This window comes from Malaya genurostris, chromosome 2, assembly GCF_030247185.1.
Source record: "Malaya genurostris strain Urasoe2022 chromosome 2, Malgen_1.1, whole genome shotgun sequence".
Taxonomy (NCBI): domain Eukaryota; kingdom Metazoa; phylum Arthropoda; class Insecta; order Diptera; family Culicidae; genus Malaya; species Malaya genurostris.
Window position 1 is genome coordinate 246,268,036 of NC_080571.1, and position 22,112 is coordinate 246,290,147.

General features: G+C 37.3%; 1 protein-coding gene across 1 annotated transcript in view; it reads right to left on the reverse strand.

Moving 5' to 3' along the window:
* Nucleotides 1-22,112, reverse strand: part of LOC131428530 (zwei Ig domain protein zig-8-like) — a 375,236-nt gene that overhangs the window by 81,929 nt on the left and 271,195 nt on the right. Inside the window, exon 3 of the mRNA XM_058592530.1 lies at nucleotides 8,755-9,014. Coding sequence (XP_058448513.1) covers nucleotides 8,755-9,014 — 260 coding nt within the window. The remainder of the gene's footprint in view (nucleotides 1-8,754; nucleotides 9,015-22,112) is intronic.

Sequence of the window (22,112 nt, forward strand, 5' to 3'; positions counted from 1 at the left end):
AAAAATGAGGAAAAAAGACGCGTTACCGTGAATAGAGACCGATACAGAACCATGATCAATGAATTTTCGTTGCCAAATCTTCCCAAGATATGAATGTGGACGAAATGTGGATGGTGCCACTTGTCATACTGCGGCCGAAACAATCGACTTATCGAAAGAACATTTCAAAGACAAGATTATTTCGAAAAATGGATCGATGAATTGGTCTGTGCGTTCGTGTGATTTAACACAGCTCGATAATTTATTGTGGCGATAATTGAAGTCATTTTTTTTTAATAACTATTTATTGGAATATGAGTTAAAATTAAATTATTAAGATTTTAATTGGGTGTTCAGCCACAAGTGGTGACATTTCAGCCCTATTATATATATGATTTGGTTATTACCATGAGGACATTATTTGCTTTCGCAATTCTGAGATTTTTGTGTAGGGAAAATTCTAAACCTACTTGTATTGTGTAATGGGGAAAAGGAACTTATATACTAACTTACTAACTAATACAGAGAGCGAATCGATTCAATTGAAGATTGCATCGATTTTTGTCGGAATTTGGTTATAATATTATGTGACATTATATCTAATGGTTCTATATTTGTGAGTCTGTGTAACTCATTTGTACTAAACCAGGCAGGACGCTTCAAAATCATTTTCAGAATTTTATTCTGAATCCTTTGAAACGTTTTCTTCCTGGTGAAACAACAACTTGACCAAATTGGTACTGCATAAAGCATGGCTGGTCTGAAAATTTGTTTATAAATTAACAATTTGTTTTTTAGACAGAGCTTAGAATTTCTGTTTATAAGAGGATATAAACATTTAATATATTTATTACACTTTGCCTGGATTCCTTCAATGTGATCCTTGAAAGTGAGTTTTTTGTCATACGTTAAACCTAAGTATTTAGCTTGATCAGACCATGTCAATTCCAAGCCGTTCAATTTGAGAATGTGATTATTGTTTGGTTTAAGAAAAGAAGCTCTTGGCTTATGAGGAAAAATAATTAATTGCATTTTTGCTGCATTTGGTTTAATTTTCCAAATTTAATTTGGTTTAATTTTCCAAATTTAAGTTTAATTCCAAAATCTTTAAACTTCTTTGTAGGCGACTGCAGATCACTCTTAGATTTCTACCGGTGGCTAACAGACTTGTGTCGTCACAGAACAGCGATTTCTGACAACCAGCGGGTAGATTTGGAAAATCAGAAGTGAAAATATTATACAAGATTGGGGCTACGCTCGAACCCTGCGGAACACCGGCTCGTACGGGTAGCAATTCAGATTCACAATTCTGATAGCTAACCTGAAGAGTACGATCAGTTAAATAATTTTGAATCATTTTGATCAAATAAATAGGAAACTGAAAATCAAACATTTTTGCTATTAATCCTTTGTGCCAAACACTGTCGAATGCTTTTTCTATGTCTAGAAGAGCAACTCCAGTGGATAACCCAGAAGATTTATTTATTTTTATCATGTTCGTTACTCTGACAAGTTGATGAGTAGTTGAATGTTCATGACGAAATCCAAACTGCTCTGGTAGAAAAATTGAATTCTCATTTATATGAGACGTCATTCTCAACAAGATAATTTTTTCAAAAAGTTTACTGATAGAAGAAAGTAAGCTAATTGGTCGATAACTTGATGTTTCTGCTGGGTTTTTATCAGGTTTCAGGATAGAAATTACTTTAGCGTTTTTACATCTTTTTGGGAAGTAAGCTAATGAAAAACACTTGTTGAAAATTTTAACCAGGAGTCTCAAGGCAACATCGGGAAGATTTTTAATAAGAATACTAAAAATTCCATCATTACCAGGAACCTTCATGTTTTTAAGTTTCCTAATAATTGATTTAATTTCATCAAAATTCGTTTCAATAATGTCCTCTTGTGATAACACTTGGGTTGAAATATGATCATATTTCAGTGAGGGGCTGTCCATAAAAGACGTCACGCCGCAAGGGGGAGGGGGGTGTTTCATAAAACGTGACCTTTTGTGACAGGGGTGAGGGGGGGAGGTTTTTGGAATAGGACGTCCAATATTTTCAATGAGCGCATTTTTTAAATACCTAATTATATTACTGCTTTGCCCTATTTCCTGAAAAAATCTCCACAATAAACGTTTACATTCTATAGGAAAACGTGTATTTGTTGATGTAAAAGCTTTTTATTGTAAATTCGGAAATGAGTGATGCAGGAAATCATTTCTGTTGTGATCAGCAAAAGTGCACGGAGGAGCGAGTAAATTAGCGAAATTAATAAATTTTGCCTAATATGAGTAAAAAAGAAAAAGATGCCTTCAAACAGTTTAACTTAAGATGTGCACTGACAATTTTTTTAGTAATTTGATTTTCTTGCAATGATAATAGTATATCGTAAGAATTTTTCTTATCTGATTCTGATGCAGTTTATTCAATTATACTTAATTTGAAAAAGGGCGGGAGATCAACGATTTCAGACGTAGAACATGTCATGTCTTATCTTGATCATATGTGATTTTACTCCACCATCATAAAAGCTTATCGAATCATCCAATGATTGAACTTTCACTGATCAACTAATAATGAAAAGATTCTCCGGCAGTGATCTCGTTTTGATGAGGTTTTGATCTTTATTTTCTCAGCCCTGTAAGCTACACTAAGGAAATATAATTCTTTATCTAAAACAATAATATATCTGTGTAGCCCTAGGAGGAATAAAACAGATGATTTAAATGTTTCATCAATTCCAATCAAATACTTTTGTTAATTTATATAATTGATATTAATAAAATAATTCCGATGATTTTGTAGATTTATGGATATTTTTTAATCTAATGACAGCATGTAATAAATCGATTTTTCCCTCATATTTGTATGGTTTGTCATACATATTAAGAATTTATTAAATGAATTTTATTTATTTTGAATTCGTGACGCGTGACATAGGGGGAATGGGGGGTCTTTGCTTCTGTGACAATTTGTGACAAAGGGGGGATTGGGAGTCAAAAATCGTCAAAAAAAGCATGACGTCTTTTATGGACAGCCCCTGAGACTTCATTTTCAATAGGACTCACAACGTTCAAATTAAAATTGTGGACACTCTCGAACTGCTGAGCAAGTTTTTGAGCTTTTTCGCCATTTGTAAGAAGTATTTGATTTCCTTCCTTGAGAGCAGGAATTGGTTTCTGAGGTTTCTTAAGAACCTTAGAAAGTTTCCAGAAAGGTTTAGAATATGGTTTAATTTGTTCAACTTCTTTAGCGGAATTTTCAGTAAAATAGTAAATCTATGTTTAATTTCTTTTTGTAAATCCTTAACTATGTTTTTCATAGCAGGATCACGAGAACGTTGATATTGTCGTCGACGAACATTCTTTAACCGAATGAGCAGTTGAAGATTGTCATCGATGATAGGAGAATTTAATTTTGTTTGAGCTTTGGGAACTGAAAGATTTCTTGCTTCGATAATGTAATGATTCAAATTATCAATTGGTGTGTCGATGTCCGCAGAATTTTCTAAAATAGTTTCATGATCCACATGATTTTAAATGTGAGATCTGTAATCCAACCAATTAGCTCTATGATATACCGAAACCTCCATTTACGAACTAAACGGGGGTTCGTAAAAAGAGGTTGTTCGTAAAAAAAGTTTACGTTATTTGGGATTTGGTTCGTAAAAAAAGTTTACGTTATTTGGGATTTACTTCGTAAAAAAAGTTTTGTGTGATTATTGTGGAAACCGCGCATTATATGTTTATTTTCGGAACGGATGTGAAGAGTAAGTGCAAGAAAATGATGTTTGGGCTCGTTTCAAAATCCAAGATGGCGGCTTCCGGTTTATTGAGATTGCCTAAAACCCCTAACAATATGGGTATCTTCGGAAAGGAATTGATGAGTAGATGTCGGAAAAAGTTGTTTGAGGTGGTTCTTAAATCCAAGATGGCGACTTCCGGTTGATTGATATTCCTTGAAAACCCTTGCAAAATGGGTATTTTCGAAACGGAATTAATGAGTAGATGTCGGAAAATGATGTTTGAAGTGGTTCTGAAATCCAAGATGGCGACTTCCGGTTTGTTGATATTTCTTGAGAACCCTTACAATATGGCTATTTTCGGAACGGAATTGATGAGTATATGTCAGAAAACGATGTTTGAGGTAGTTTTGAAATTCAAGATGGCGACTTCCGGTTTGTTGATATTCCTTGAAAACCCTTACAATATGGCTATTTTCGGAACGGAATTGATGAGTAGATGTCAGAAAACGATGTTTGAGGTAGTTTTGAAATTCAAGATGGCGACTTCCGGTTTGTTGATATTCCTTGAAAACCCTTACGATATGGCTATTTTCGGAATGGAATTGATGAGTAGATGTCAGAAAACGATGTTTGAGGTAGTTTTGAAATTCAAGATGGCGACTTCCGGTTTGTTGATATTCCTTGAAAACCCTTACAATATGGGTATTTTCGGAACGGAATTGATGAATAGATGTCAGAAAACGATGTTTAAGGTAGTTTTGAAATTCAAGATGGCGACTTCCGGTTTGTTGATATTCCTTGAAAACCCTTACAATATGGGTATTTTCGGAACGGGATTGATGAGTAGATGTCAGAAAACGATGTTTGAGGTAGTTTTGAAATTCAAGATGGCGACTTCCGGTTTGTTGATATTCCTTAAAAACCCTTACAATATGGGTATTTTCGGAACGGGATTGATGAGTAGATGTCAGAAAACGATGTTTGAGGTAGTTTTGAAATTCAAGATGGCGACTTCCGGTTTGTTGATATTCCTTGAAAACCCTTACAATATGGCTATTTTCGGAAAGAGATTTAAAAGCAGACGTCGGAAAACTATATTTGCGGTTGTTTTGAAATGCGAAACAGTGACTTCCGGTTTATTTGTAACTTTTGAAAATTTTTGCCATTTTTTTTAATTGGTATTCCTTTAAAACATTATACCGTTCCGAAAATATCCATATTGTAAGGGTTTTCAAGAAATATCAACAAACCGGAAGTCGCAATCTTGGATTTCAAAACTACCTCAAACATCGTTTTCTGACATCTACTTATCAATTCCGTTCCGAAAATACCCATTTTGCAAGGGTTTTCAAGGAATATCAATCAACCGGAAGTCGCTATCTTGGATTTCAGATCCACTTCAAACATCATTTTCCGACATCTACTTATTAACCCTGTTCCGAAATTACTCATATTGTTTGGGTTTTTAAGGAATATCAACAAACCAGAAGTCGCCATCTTGGTTTTCAGAACCACTTCAAACATTATTTTCCGACATCTACTCATCAATTCCGTTCCGAAAATACCCATTTTGCAAGGGTTTTCAAGGAATATCAATCAACCGGAAGTCGCCATCTTAGAATTAAGAACCACCACAAATATCGTTTTCCGACATCTACTAATTAACCCTGTTCCGAAAATAATCATATTGTAAGGGTTTTCGAGGAACATCAATCAACCGGAAGTCGCCATCTTGGATTTAAGAACAACCTAAAATATCGTTTTCCGATATCTACTCATTAACCACGTTCCGAAAATACCCATATTGTAAGGGTTTTCGAGGAATATTAACAAACCGGAAGTCGCCATCTTGAATTTCAAAACTACCTCAAACATCGTTTTCTGACATCTACTCATCAATTCCGTTCCGAAAATACCCATTTTGCAAGGGTTTTCAAGGGATATCAATCAACCGGAAGTCGCTATCTTGGATTTCAGATCCACTTCAAACATCATTTTCCGACATCTACTTATTAACCCTGTTCCGAAATTACTCATATTGTTTGGGTTTTTAAGGAATATCAACAAACCAGAAGTCGCCATCTTGGTTTTCAGAACCACTTCAAACATTATTTTCCGACATCTACTCATCAATTCCGTTCCGAAAATACCCATTTTGCAAGGGTTTTCAAGGAATATCAATCAACCGGAAGTCGCCATCTTAGAATTAAGAACCACCACAAATATCGTTTTCCGACATCTACTAATTAACCCTGTTCCGAAAATAATCATATTGTAAGGGTTTTCGAGGAACATCAATCAACCGGAAGTCGCCATCTTGGATTTAAGAACAACCTAAAATATCGTTTTCCGATATCTACTCATTAACCACGTTCCGAAAATACCCATATTGTAAGGGTTTTCGAGGAATATTAACAAACCGGAAGTCGCCATCTTGAATTTCAAAACTACCTCAAACATCGTTTTCTGACATCTACTCATCAATTCCGTTCCGAAAATACCCATTTTGCAAGGGTTTTCAAGGGATATCAATCAACCGGAAGTCGCCATCTTGGATTTCCAAAATACCTCAAACATCATTTTCCGGAATCTACTCTTTAAACCCGTTCCAAAAATACCCATATTGTAGTAGTTTCCATGAAAATCGCTTTCGATGAATGACAAAACCTCTTTTTACGAAGTAGGTTCGTAAAAAAAGTTTACGTTATTTGGGATTTGGTTCGTAAAAAAAGATTACGTTATTTGAGATTTGGTTCGTAAAAAGAGGTACATAAAAAGAGGTAACGTATAAAAAGTGTTCGTAAACGGAGGTTTGGGTGTAGTTGAATATAGAACTAATTGGATTAATTATAGCTTCGTTGGAAAGTCTGAATGTTACAGGAAGATGATCTGAGTCAAAGTCAGCATGTGTAATCGGTTCACTACAAATGTGACTTTGATCCGTTAGAACCAGATCAATTGTAGACGGGTTTTTCACGGAAGAGAAGCAAGTCGGATTACTGGGATGAAGAACTGTCAAGTAACCAGCTGAGAGTTGATTATGAAGTATTTTTCCATTACGGTTATTTTACCTACAATTCCACTGGACATGCTTAGCATTTAAGTCCCCTATTACGAAACATTTCGGTCGATATCTTGTGAGTTTTTGCAAATCGCCTTTAAAGAAATTTAATTATTCGCCGGTGCATTATAAGTGAAGTCATTGATTTATGTATATACACCGGCAACGTTTGATGCTTTGGAAACCAATACTGAACATGTCATTACTGAAATACGCCCTAAAATGCGTGAAAAATGTGGTTGACAATTGAACCTCTGGAATGACCTTTGTGTAAAATAGTCGTGGCGACCATATGCCCGAAATCATTTTTAATTTTACAATGTCAAAAATTATCTACACTTGATGATTTGACTGGACTTGACTGGACTTGACTGGACTTGACTGCACTTGATTGGACTTGACTGGACTTGACTGGACTTGACCGGATTTGACTGGACTTGACTGGACTTGACTGGACTTGACTGGACTTGACTGGACTTGACTGGACTTGACTGGACTTGACTGGACTTGACTGGATTTGACTGGACTTGACTGGACTTGACTGGACTTGACTGGACTTCACTGGACTTCACTGGACTTGACTGGACTTGACTGGACTTGACTGGACTTGACTGGACTTGACTGGACTTGACAGGACTTGACTGGACTTCACTGGACTTCACTGGACTTCACTGGACTTCACTGGTCTTCACTGGACTTCAATGGACTTCACTGGACTTCACTGGACTTCACTGGACTTCACTGGATTTCACCGGACTTCACTGGACTTCACTGGACTTGACTGGACTTGACTAGACTTGACTGAACTTGACTGGACTTGACTGGACTTGACTGGACTTGACTGGACTTGACTGGACTTGACTGGACTTCACTGGATTTCACCGGACTTCACTGGACTTCACTGGACTTGACTGGACTTGACTAGACTTGACTAGACTTGACTGGACTTGACTGGACTTGACTGGACTTGACTGGACTTGACTGGACTTGACTGGACTTCACTGGACTTGACTGGACTTAACAGGACTTGACTGGACTTGACTAGACTTGACTGGACTTGACTGGACTTGACCGGACTTCACTGGGCTTCACTGGACTTCACTGGACTTCACTGGACTTCACCGGACTTCACTGGACTTCACTGGACTTGACTGGACTTGACTGGACTTGACTAGACTTGACTAGACTTGACTAGACTTGACTAGACTTGACTGGACTTGACTGGACTTGACTGGACTTGACTGGACTTGACTGGACTTGACTGGACTTGACTGGACTTGACTGGACTTGACTGGACTTGACTGGACTTGACTGGACTTGACTGGACTTGACTGGACTTGACTGGACTTGACTGGACTTGACTGGACTTGACTGGACTTGACTGGACTTGACTGGACTTGACTGGACTTGACTGGACTTGACTGGACTTGACTGGACTTGACTGGACTTGACTGGACTTGACTGGACTTGACTGGACTTGACTGGACTTGACTGGACTTGACTGGACTTGACTGGACTTGACTGGACTTGACTGGACTTGACTGGACTTGACTGGACTTGACTGGACTTGACTGGACTTGACTGGACTTGACTGGACTTGACTGGACTTGACTGGACTTGACTGGACTTGACTGGACTTGACTGGACTTGACTGGACTTGACTGGACTTGACTGGACTTGACTGGACTTGACTGGACTTGACTGGATTTGACTGGACTTGACTGCAATCGAATAGTTATTTTTCTGAATGATTAATTTCAATCGCTTCTTGAAAAAGAAAATCGTCAAATGCCAGAAACACAGGAATTGGTGTGCTCGTGATTTTATCAACCGTGTTGTTTTAATATAAATTTTATCTTGCAAATTTGTTGCTCTTTCACCATTGCTTCATTGTTATACCGAATAGTTCCAAACAACATATTGTCACTCGTGAAGATAGAATTATTCACAAAAAAAAACATCCTTACCGTTTTGTTACCCAGGTTCCTCACTCGGCAGTTGAGATAGGCCGTTTTGCCGACCAGGGCAGTGATGTTCTTCGAAGCCGATAAATCAAAGTACGGCCCCCGGTCGAGCGGTGTTCGCAGAAGGTTGCTCTCGTCTGAATCGTAAATCTCGTTTTCTGCCGTATCCGATCCGTCCGGTGGGTCCTGGTGCTGATGATGCTCCGCCGACGAGGACGTGTGGCGCTGGTGACCCTCGCTCGAGTGCAGTGTGTTTGATATACCTGGCGGCACCGTACAGAAAGGGAGCGAGAGAGAGAGAGAGAGAGAGAGAGAGAGCAAAAAAGAAAATAAAAAACTTTGTTAGCCTGTGCATGGACCGGAATTTGAAATGAGTGATGGAGTATCCGGTATGTGGGTTGACTTGGAAGAATGATCCGGGAGCTAAATTTCAATCTCAGGCGAATGAGTAATGGTAATATCTTTGCCAGACAGGTAATAATTTCACAATAGACCATTGATTTTAGCAATACATCAAAAAATTTCCAAGCTGGCAATCTTGTATGCTTCAAAAGATCATTTTGCTGATGTTCGCCTTTGACGTGCTTTTTCAGTGGAATGTTTTATGCACCGTGTCTTAAATTCAATTCTTATGCAATCGTGCATGCGAAAAGATAAAATGTACTTCGCTTCGCTGAAAGTTTATTACTGTTGAGTAACAATGATGATGAGGTGAAATTTCAGCAGCCCTGAATGGGTCGGTTACTGTCCACTTCTTAATGGATTTCGATATTTATTTTTATGCCACATGTTAATGATGGATACGATTTCATTGTTGGATTATTTTAACCGTAGATTCTCTATTTATGGAGATGAATTGACTGAGCAATCAATGTAAGATATTTAACTACTACCTTCGATACTTTCGGGACCGGAAACTGGGCAGCGCAGTAATTATTAGGATGTCTACTAACAACTGAAAATTTGAAAAGATTTTAACACATTTTTGTGCATGTTTCGAGTCGTTACTTGTATGACAATTTGAAACTTGAGACACTCATCACTCTGTTACTCCAAATTCGAAAATTACCCGATGATTTTGATTGAATTTCAACTCGGGAACCGGAAGTTGTATCTCGATAAGGTGACTTTAAAATCGTAAAACCTTTTATTTGAACCTAAGATTATGAAAATCGGTCTAGCGATTTCTAAGAAAATCGATTGCATTGTTATTTCGTTTCTTTGCGCCTTTCACCGCATTGTTCCGGAACCAATAGTTGCTTTCAAATAAAATACATTAGCATGGGACTAACAGGGACCTATTTTTTAATTTAGGCTTGTGGAAATCAATCAAATTGTCTATGAAACAATCTTGTTTCAGTTTTTTTTTGCACATTTTACCGCGTTATTTCGGAACCGGAAGTTCGAATTGGATAAAATTCAATATCTAGACCTTTCATTTGAGTTTAAGTTTGTGAAAATCAGTTCAGCCATCTCCTAGAAAATCGAGTGCGTATTTTTTTACACACACACACACGAACACTGTGCGATCTCGGCCCTGCAAAGCCTCGGTCCAAAAGTCAATTATCACATTGATTGTTTAGTCATTTTTTATGAGAAAGTCAAAATAACATAGCATTTTTTTATTTTGAGCGTCTTTAAAGAGTTATATACCTTCCGGTTCGTGATAAGTGCACATGACTTATTTTATTCGGTTAACGTTTCGTCTTCGAAACGGACATTATGTTAAACCGTTCAATATGAACTGCTAATGCATTGACAATTCGAAGACCAAACGTAAACCATACAGTATTTGTCATGTGTATTTTAGTACAATCCAATGCCGTTTAGGTATCAAAAGCCTTGAATGACTATATGCGACTCAGAGTTTTGGCTTTCGGTACCAACCATGTATTATTTTTCACTGTGTGGGATCGGTTGTCAATTTAAAATTCAAAACAATCGCATTAGATTTTTTCTGTTCAAATTGTGAACGCCTATAACTCAATTATTCGTAGAAAAATTTATATCATTTAACTACCTATCAACTCGAAAAGTTCTATAGTGAACATATATTAGGTCCCCGGACTCGAATTCCAAGAGTACCGAAAATAGTGGTCAAAATCTCCAAAAGTAAACTTACTCACTTTTCTTTCTCTTCTGACAGAACCGATTGTCTCAAACATATATTCAAATGATAGGGCTTACAGTCTTGCCCGTATCTCCGACATTTTGTTCGGATACGACTTCCAGTTCCGAAATTATAGGGTGATGAGCTTTTTTATTTTGTTTTCAATGTCAAGGTAAAATATTCTGAAAATTATCTTTGTGTTACATGGGACATTCTTTCACAAATCGTACACCAAAAACAAGCTCACATTTTAATCAGAAAAAATGTCTTCCTGATTATAATTTTGTTTAGGTTCTACTGATTGAATCAATTTCAACTTTTACACAATCTTTCTTGTTACAAAAGTTTACTAAATAACTTCTGATAGTTTTAATTTTTACCTTTTTTTATATATATAAAAAATAGGTATAGAATTCGCTCAAACTTTCGAAAAATTTTCCGAGGCCCAGAGGGTCCAATCGATTCAGCTCGACGAACTGAGCAAATGTCTGTGTGTGTATGTGTGTGTGTCTGTATGTGTGTTGTCAACTAAGAGGTCGAGATCTCAGAGATGGCTGGACCGATTTTGATCAAACCAGTCGCAAATGAAAGGTCTCCCCGTCACCCAAAACGCTATTGAATGGTTTTGAGATCGGATGTTTACTTTTTGATTAATACGAAGTTTTATGTCAAAATTTTCAGTTTTTTGACAGTATCTGTCACATTTGACCTTGAAAACAGAATATGTTTCCAGACTTAGATTTCGCTCGCCATAGATTGTTAAAATCCGTCCATTTTTAACGGAGATATCGATATTTTTGTGTAAGCCTTATTCCAGTAGAAGGAATTTTGAGCGCTGTATGAAAAAGCAATGCTTGGGAGCAACATGAAACACGATTTTTAATACTGTTACATATAATTGTTTCTAAGTACCAAAAAGACTGTGTACAGCATCCTTTTTTATGACAATTTGCCTCGGACCAATTTTAGCACGGTTCATTTTTGGCAACATAATCTTTCGAATATGGCATATGTAAACCAGATGATACCAGCATTATCGAGTTGGAAGTAATTCCATAATTATATTGATTTAAACTATTTACAGCAATAAATGCTGGAAGAACATGACTTCCATATACCATACGACTCAGTTCGTTGAGATCAGCAAATGCGTGTGTGACAAATAATTTCACTCAATTTTCTCGGAGATGGTTAAACCGTTTTCTACAAGCTCAGATTCATATGAAAAGTAGTATACTCCCAAACAAGGCTCCTGAATTACGTTTGGATCCGACATCTGATTGAGGAACCTTGGGATGATATGTGGAACGAAATTAAAATAATGCAATTAATTTTTCTCGTAGATGGCTGAACCGATCTAAGATTCAAATGAAATCTAAGAATCATCTATGATTCAAATGAGAGGTCTTAAAATCCTATAAAACCTCTTACTTTGTAGTCAGATCCGACTTCTGGTTTAGAAAATGCTGGGTGATTAGTATAAAAATGTCCATTTCACATAAATTAGTCAGGTTTATCGGGTTTGCAGATTTGGATAGTCGATTACCAAATAAATTTATTTCAGTTTGAGCGGTATTCGTTTTTGGATTCGGAATGTACCCCCAAATTTTAATTCGCATTACAATTTCTCAAAGATGTCTACACACTCCTCAGGTGGATTTAACTGATTTCGGCTACACCGATTTTAGAATTCCGGTTCCAGTATCGAATCGATTCTCAAAGCTCAATCATTTTCTCAAAAAAGACCAAATCGAACTTCAAAAACAAATATTACAGGACTTAAGGTCCCATACAAAATCGGTGAATTTTATCCGATTCTGGAATTACAGATGATGAGTTTATAAATTTCATGTAAATTGTTTGGCGTAATAATTTATGGCCATTCGAATCATTTTGGGCTATGCTAATTCCTGAATACCGGCTCTGGAAGTACCATAAATAATGACGAAAAACTCTAAAGTGGAACTTACTTCGACATCTCATGGAATGTTCAATCGATTGTCACACTTTTAGATTCAAATTCGATCCGATTTGCAGTTTCGCCATTACAGAGCAATGAGTGATTAAAATCTCAATTTTCCGTTTAAAACGACGATAATTAAAATAATGTCATGAGAACTAAAACACCTAAGAATATCCATGCAAAAACACATGCGTATTGATAAAAAAAGGTATCATCTCACTACTAGGTGGATTAATCACGTTTTTATATTAACTTTTGATAATAATAATTGAATAGAATCTCGTGCTTTAATTTTACACTGCTTCTTGATGAGACCAAATACCATTCAAGCAAAGCAATGACTTGAAAAAATGTTATGGAGACTCCGCTCCATCATAAAGAACAATAAAACGTTGGTTTGCTGACTTCAAACGTGGTCGTAGAGACACCGATGATGCAGAATGCAGTGGAAGTCCAAATGAGGCGGTAACACCAGAAAACACAACAAAATCCACAAAATAGTTTTGAATTATCGAAAAGTGAAGTTTCGTGAGTTGGCTGACATCGTAAAGATATCAAAAAAACGTGTTGGCTTTATATTGCATGGGCATTTGACTATGAGAAAGTTCTGTTTCACGTGAGTGCCGCGTTTGCTTTCCGTTGACCAAACAAACCGGAATTTTTCCGTCGATATGTGACAATGGATGAAACATGGATTCATCACTTCACTCCTGAGTCAAAACGAGTGTTATCTGAGTGGACAACAACTTGTGAACCTCGTCCACAGCGCCCGAAAGCACAACAATCGTCTGAAAGGGTTATCGCCTCAGTATTTTTTGACGTGGGAGGTGTAATATGCATCGATTATCTTGAGAAAGGAAATAGAATTTGCAGTGAAGATTACATAGCGTTGATAAAGCGTTTAAAGGCTGAAATTGCAAAGAAACGACCGCATATGGCAAAGATCAAAATTTTGTTTCACGAAGACAACGCACAATTGTTGTCACAAGTCAACGACAAAGCTAAATGAATTGAATTTCGATTTGCTATTACCGTATTCGCCAGATTTGGCTCCCAGCGACTACTGGCTGTTTGCAGACCGGGGAACAATGCTCACCGGTAAGAAATTTCGCACGAACCACTGAAACTGAGGCCTATTTTGAGGCAAAAGATAAATCGTTCTACAAAAGTGGTGTCGGAATGTTAGAGCAGCGCTGGAATGATTGCGTTGCTCTTGGTGGAGTTTACGTTGATGAATAAAGTTAATTTTGAATTAAAAAAAAATCGTGTTCTCTTTGTTAGGCCCGGGACTTTTCAGCCCATTTGTTAGAATGAATACTACGTGAATTTACGAAAAAAAATTTTGGTGTGTGGGTTCAACCACACAGCAAAAAAATATGAAATTACAGGTGAGGTAAATCCACACTTGATACAATTCATAAAAACGTTAAGTTTACGTCTTTATAGATGCACATAAAAGGAGTGTCGTAATTCACTTGAATTAACAATTCTAAGCATGTACAGATAAGTCATATCATTAATTTGACATTTGGCTTAGCTGAAGTTCATCGATACAGACACAAACATTATTTTAACTTGTTGTAACACCACCAAAGAAATTAAGACATACGTGAATTTACGTGAATCGTAGATTTTATTTTGCATTTTTAGCACTTGAAAATCTGTGAAAATGCGTAGAGTTTGTACTGCCAATTACAGATTTTCTTGTTTTTTGACGATTCTAAGGATGAAGCCAGAGATAGAGAGCGACACGCGACGCGAAACGAACAAGCTTAACAAAGCGCAAGGTTTTTTTTATTTTTTTTTATTATATACATGATTGGTTATTACAATGAAGACATCATTTGCTTCCGCAATTCTGTGATTTTTATGTAGGAAAAATTCTAAACTTACTTGTATTGTGTAATGGGGAAAAGGAACTTATATACTAACTTACTAACTAATACAGAGAGCGAATCGATTCAATTGAAGATTGCATCGATTTTTGTCGGAGTTTGCTTATAATATTATGTGACATTACATCTAATGGTTCTATATTTGTGAGTCTGTGTAACTCATTTGTACTAAACCAGGGAGGACGCTTCAAAATCATTTTCAGAATTTTATTCTGAATCCTTTGAAACGTTTTCTTCCTGGTGAAACAACAACTTGACCAAATTGGTACTGCATAAAGCATGGCTGGTCTGAACATTTGCTTATAATTTAACAGTTTGTTTTTTAGACAGAGCTTAGAATTTCTGTTTATAAGAGGATATAAACATTTAATATATTTATTACACTTTGCCTGGATTCCTTCAATGTGATCCTTGAAAGTGAGTTTTTTGTCATGCGTTAAACCTAAGTATTTAGCTTGATCAGACCATGTCAATTCCAAGCCATTCAATTCGATAATGTGGTTATTGTTTGGTTTAAGAAAAGTAGCTCTTGGCTTATGAGGAAAGAAAATTAATTGCGTTTTTGCTGCATTTGGTTTAATTTTCCATTTTGACAGATAATCACTGAAAATATTTAAGCTTCCTTGTAGGCGACTGCAGATCACTCTTAGATTTCTACCTGTGGCTAACAGACTTGTGTCGTCACAGAATTGCGATTTCTGACAACCAACGGGTAGATTTGCACGATCAGAAGTGAAAATATTATACAAGATTGGAGCTACGCTCGAACCCTGCGGAACACCTGCTCGTACGGGTAGCAATTCAGATTTACAATTCTGATAGCTAACCTGAAAAGAGCGCAAGGTTTATTCACCTTCTTCACGGACGGCTCAGGATAAGCTGGAATCCATTTGAAACTCGCAAAAGGTTACGGAAAGGTGATGGGCCTTTCGTGTCAGCTATTCGACATTGCTTTGGAGGGTATAATAAGAAAAGCGGGGATAGACACGAGTCACACGGGTTTCACAAAAGTTCATCCAGCTCCTTGGTTGCGCTGATGATATTGACATTACTGCACGCAACTTTGAGAAGATGGAAGAAACGTACATCCTAAAACTAAACTAAACTTTGGAACTATGCGGATCGAGCTTGACATCAATGTGTCAAAGACAAAGTACATTCAAGATAGGGGCTCGAGAAAATATAATATCAGCCTGTTCTGATCGGCGGTATTGAAATCGATATGGTCGACGACTTCTTGCACTTGGATTCACTGATGACGGCCAATAATGACACCAGTACAGAAATAAGGGGCGTTTCTTGTAAGGAAATCGTGTTCATTTTTTACTTCGCAGGGTGCTTTAATCGAGCAAAATTCGATGAATCACATTTTACGTTAAAAGGGTGCGCAAAATTTTCGGTTCTATGTCACTGAAAACCCTCAATTAATTTAGGAACAGCCTCTATACGACCAGAAAGTGACAGTTTGGTGTGGTGTTTATGCGAACATGTTGATTGGTCCCTATTTTTATCCAATACAATGATGGAACAACGAAAACTGTTAATGACGATCGTTATCGGGCCATAATAAATTATTTTTCGATGCCCATTGTTCGTGAAAATGGTTTGAATGGCTACTGGTTTCAACAGGATGGCGCAACATGCTATACAGGCATTTGTCAACGTTTCAGTGCAATGGGAATGATCCGAAAGGTAGGAAATTGGGTGCTGTATGAATTGAAGACCAAGGAACGTTGAATTATGTTTATTCACTTGCGCACAACTGCTTCAACGGCACAACATAATAGAATTGTTACTAGCGATGAAAAGTGGGTCCATTACGATAATCTAAAACGTTGGGCAACGTATGGATACCCTGGCCATGCATCGATGGCCGTTCAGAATATTCATGGCCTGGAAGTTTTGCTCTGTATACGTCGGAACCAGCTGGGTGTAGTGTGATATGAGCAGCTGCAACCGAGTGAAAGGGTTATGAGGGAGATCTACCGACGACAATTGATGAATATCATATGAGCGTTTCAAGAAAATTGGCCACAATCAACCGATAGACACGATAAAGTAATTTAGCAATATGACAATGCTCGCTCACAGCCGGCAAAAACATAATTGAAAAGGCTCAAGTGAGAAGCTCCACCACACTCGCCTAACATTGTTCTTCTGTATTGCTGTTTGTTACAGCCGATGCAGCAAGGCTAGGCAAACCAGTACTTCTTCAATTATGATGAAGCCAAAAATGGATCGCTTCGTGGATTGTTGCCAAACCGTTCAAATTTCATAAAAAGGGTATCAGTGAACTGCCAGAAAGATGGTAAAAAGTAGTGGCTAGCGATGGACAATACTTTAAAATTTATCCATATTTTATCAATAAAGTTCAAACTCATTACTCTTAGCATTGCTAAGCAGCCAAACCTATGCTGGAACAACGTAGATCATCTTTTTCATGTTTTTCATTTCCATGTGCACCGTCGTATTCCACTGGGCATTCCAACCTCATGTTCTCTTAATATTGACACTAACGGTCACCGTTCGAACAATCGATTGAGACGTCCGTGCTTGACCAGCAAAACCTTTTGGCTAATTATTCCATCTTGATATAGTCATCCCAAGGGACAGAGCAAATAAGGTATACTTTATTACTACTAACGTAGAAACCAATTTATCCTCCCGCTGCCATTCCATGGCGTGCGAACATCCATAATTTGTTTTCCCCTGTTTCCCCCCAAACCGGCCAACCAGCTGTACGCGCCTGTACGGGCATTGACAGGCAGATATCGAATGACAGGACAAGGCAACGTTGCGCTTGTCTGCCACCTTCAGCCACCAGTCAGCCATCCTGTTGGGTGTGGAGTGGAGTGTCCTTTGTTGTTCCCTCGTTCGTGTCACCGGCGATGCCAGCACAGCACCGCCAGTACCAAGCGAGTACCGATAGGTTTACATTGTAATCCGACCTGCCCGAAAATGGCTTTTACAGGAGATGAATTTTTGCCACCGAAACCAATCGAAATTTCTGTGCCATGGCTCAACAACAGACTTTTTTTTAAGGTTGGGTGGGTGGTGTGAAAAGCGTTCCGTCGTCAGTGTGGCTATTTTTGGTAGGTAACCGTAGAAGCGAGGTCTCGTTTTTTGGGTAGGATGAGCTCGTTTGATCACTTGGTTGTGAGCGTTCAATCGGTTTGGTATTGAAGCAACATAAGCACAGCTGTGTTTAATTATTTCACTCGTTTTGTACGGTTTAATTCTTGGTCGTTGAATGGGATTTGTTCAAAAATTACCACCTTTTCATGATTTCATTTCATCAATGCAACGTCGATTACGTTTCAACAGGAACCACAAGCTGCAACTTTTCACGGGGGTGAGAAAATAAATTAGTGCGAACCTAATTACGACCGGAAGTAGCCAGCATTATTCTGTACCAATTGAATTTAATGGCAAAAGAATGGTTTTGTTTCTCACCACTATTGCTTTTTTTTTCTTCCAATTTCCGACACTTCAACCGCAATTATTCAGAGTATTAAAGCAACACCGTACAGAAAACGCAGTTGTTGCACCTGAGCCATCAAGAGCAGGTTTTTCAAAGCAGTTTTTCCTGGATACAAAAAAAAACACAATGTGCTTGGGAAACAGTTGCATTAATCATCGTTCCAGGTGTAAATGTTTAGTGTTTCAGGCTATTGTAGATATTTAAATTCCAATGAACAGAAATGGCTCCATATTGTTTTGCTCGAGTAATGAGAAAATGCAATAATATTCAAATGGAATTTGAATTGGGTTTCGGAATCACTTTTTGATATCATATTCCTAAACACATTTAAATTGGGAGATTTAAGGAGTTTTGAATATTTCTTAGGTTTGTCGTGCCTCCATTTACATCAATATTAAAACATATAATAACTCATCACCCTGTAATTCCATAACAGAAGATAGGATCCTAATAAAATTCCATAACAACCTATTGGGGCCTTTCATTTGAATGTGAGTTTGCGAAAATTGAGTCAGCCTTTTTTGAGAAAATGTTGTCAGTTCCTTTTTAGGTAATCTCAGAAATGGGTATCAAGTCGTCACACTCAGTCCGCTTTCACATCTCATCCAAGTCAGTATTGTGTAGTGAACAATAGAACGATCTCGAAAAGAGTGAACAGAACGAACAAATGCTACCGCCACCACTACAAAAGAATCTACCTATTGTTGACTCCAGACAGTGCAAAATTATACCTTCAATACGAGAAATTGAAGGTTTGCTAAAGGATATTGAACGATATTGATATTGAACGTGTGCATTCAATGCAGCAAGACAAATAATGTTGTTTACATCCAGTTTTATAAAGCATTGGATGCAATTCAATTCGCTTATGACAACAGCAATGTGCATTACGTGGAGCATTAAAACATCAAAAACAACATACCAGAGTATATGGAAGATAGTAATACAGAAGTGCGTGTGCATGATCTACACTCAAACATTTGCGTTCCCTATATTCGCAAAACTATTTCCCAGTACGAAGAGATTCTTTCCATCGAAAAATAAAAGTGAAAGAACTTTATCTCCGGTATTCTGAATAGCGTACGTTTGTTACGCATGTGCTTGAAGAAGGCTATACCTTTTTATGTGAATTTCGACCAAGATACAAAGGTTCCGTGCAAATCACATGTTACCTACAACAATCAGCAATGTCAATAAGGAGTGTATCGAAAATAAGTTATCCACAAACTTTTCTTTCAAATTACTATAAATAACGATATTTTATTCAAACTGTGAATAATCCTTTATTGTACAAGGCTAAACTTGATCATAATGAAACCGGATAAAATTTTAGTTATTCCTTCACGAATTTTCGAACTTTAGATCGAACGCTCTTCATCAAGTTCAGGACAAGTGTTGCATCACATTTTTTGAACGCTTGAGCCCAAATTTTTTTGAACTCCAGCATGTTCCCAGCTGCCTTACCAGTCTTCTTGATGATCCTCTTCACGATTGCCCAGTAACGTTCGATGGGTCGAATATTAGGGCAATTTGGTGGATTGATATTTTTCTCAACGAAATTTATACCCTTTTCCGCAAACCAATTGAGAGTGGTTTTGGCATAGTGAGCCAAACCAGTGGAGGTGTTCTGGAGACACTCAGATCGATAGATTTCAGCATTTATTGTTCCGGTAGTGTAGAAAATGGTTGACTTCAAACCATAGGAACATATTGCTTGCCATACGAGTACCTTACGACCGAATTTCTCCACTTGAATCGACCTATCCACATCGCTCACATCCTTCTCAACGACGACAGTAAAGTATTGTGGACCTGGAAGGGTTTTTGAGTCATAAGTCCCATTGTCCATCAAAACGCATGCATCCGGACACTGCAAAAGACCCGAATACAATTTCCGGGCCCTTGTTGCTGCTCGCTTCTTCTGTTCTACACTTTGTTTCGAGATTTTCTGCTTCTTGTAGGTCTTCAGATAATTTCGCCTCTTGATACGCTGGAATAATCCGACACTCGGTCCAGCTTTTTTAGCCAAATCTTCATGATTAGAGATACCACTTTCTGGTCCAGTTTCGAGTTGGAAGAACCTGGTTTTCTGCCTCTTCCTTGTAGCTCATCCAAAGAACAAAGTTCCCCAAACTTATACTGGATGGTTTTAACACTGGCATGATAAATTCCAAACCGTTACGCCAATTTTCGCATAGTAATACCCTTCTCAAATAGCCATGTGTCCAGAACCTTAATTTTCACTTCCTTTTCAATACGCCACATTTTGAAAACGCAGAATTTCAACCGCACAAACAAGTAAACAAACGAAAGCTGACAGCCAAACGCACAGCATGCTGTGATCTGAGCATAAAAAACCATCACAAATACATGCGTACAACACAAATGTATGTGGATAGCTTATTTTCGATACACTCCTTAGTACAATATTGTCACTAATTGTACTGTTGTTGTACCTTTTAATTCTACTATGACACGTGATTACACTCCCACAAAGTCACTATTTTCACAAAAGTGTATCAAACGTTATAAGGGGCTGTCCATAAAAGACGTCACACTTTTTTGACGATTTTTGACTCCCCATCCCCCTTTGTCACAAATTGTCACAGATGCAAAGACCCTCCAACCCCCCCTTTATCACATTTCACGAATTCAAAATAAATAAAATTCATCTCAATACATTCTCAATATGTATGACAAACCATACAAATATGAGGGAAAAATCGATTTATTACATGCTCCCATTAGATTAAAAAATATCCCTAAATCTTCAAAATCATCGGAATTTTTTATTAATGTTAATTATATAATATAACAAAAGTATTTGATTGGAATTGATGAAACATTTAAATCATCTGTTTCAATCCTTCTATGGGGTACATAGATATATAATTTCTTAAGCTAAGGAATAATATTTCCTTAGTGTAGCATACAGGGCTGAGAAAATAAAGATCAAAACCTCATAAAAACGAGATCACTGCCGAAGAATCTTTTCAAGATCAGTTGATTTATGTAAGTTCAATTATTGGATGATTCGATAAGCTTTGATGTTGGTGGAGGAAAATCGCATATGATCAAGATAAGACATGACATGATCTACGTCTGAAATCGTTGATCACCCGCCCTTTTTCAAATGGAGTACAATTGAATAAATTGCATCAGAATCAGATAAGAGAAATTCTTATAATATACTATTATCAATGCTAGAAATTAATGAAAAATATGTCAGTGCATCTTTTTTTTTTTACTCATATTAGGCAAAATTTATTAATTTCGCTAATTTACTCGCTCCACCGTGCACTTTTGCTGATCACAACAAAAATGATTTCCTGCATCATTCATTTCCGAATTTACAAGAAGAAGCTTTTACATCAACAAATACACGTTTTCCTATAGAATGTAAACGTTTATTGTGGAGATTTTTTCAGGAAATAGGGAAAAGCAGTAATATAATTAGGTATTTAAAAATGCACTCATTGAAAATAGTGGACGTCACATTCCAAAAACCTCCCCCCTTCCACTGTCACAAAAGGTCACGTTTTATGAAACACTCCCTTCCCCCTGGCGGCGTGACGTCTTTTATGGACAGCCCCTAATACAGATACGTATTTCGGAATCTTATTTACATCCTTTTTCAGTGTAAATATCATTCCTAAACACGTATCTGTATTATAACGTTTGATACACTTTTGTAAAAATAGTGACTGTGAAAATAGTGACTTTGTGAGAGTGTAATGACGTGATATAGTAGAATAATACGGTACAACAACAGTCGAAATAAAAGTTTTTATGAATGAAAAAAATTCGTCAGATTTCACATTGTTCAATTTGGATGAATCTCTGCTCACATATTTTCTACAGTTAACTATTTGCTCTGTTACGATTGAGAGACCGTTCGAAATCAAGACTGAT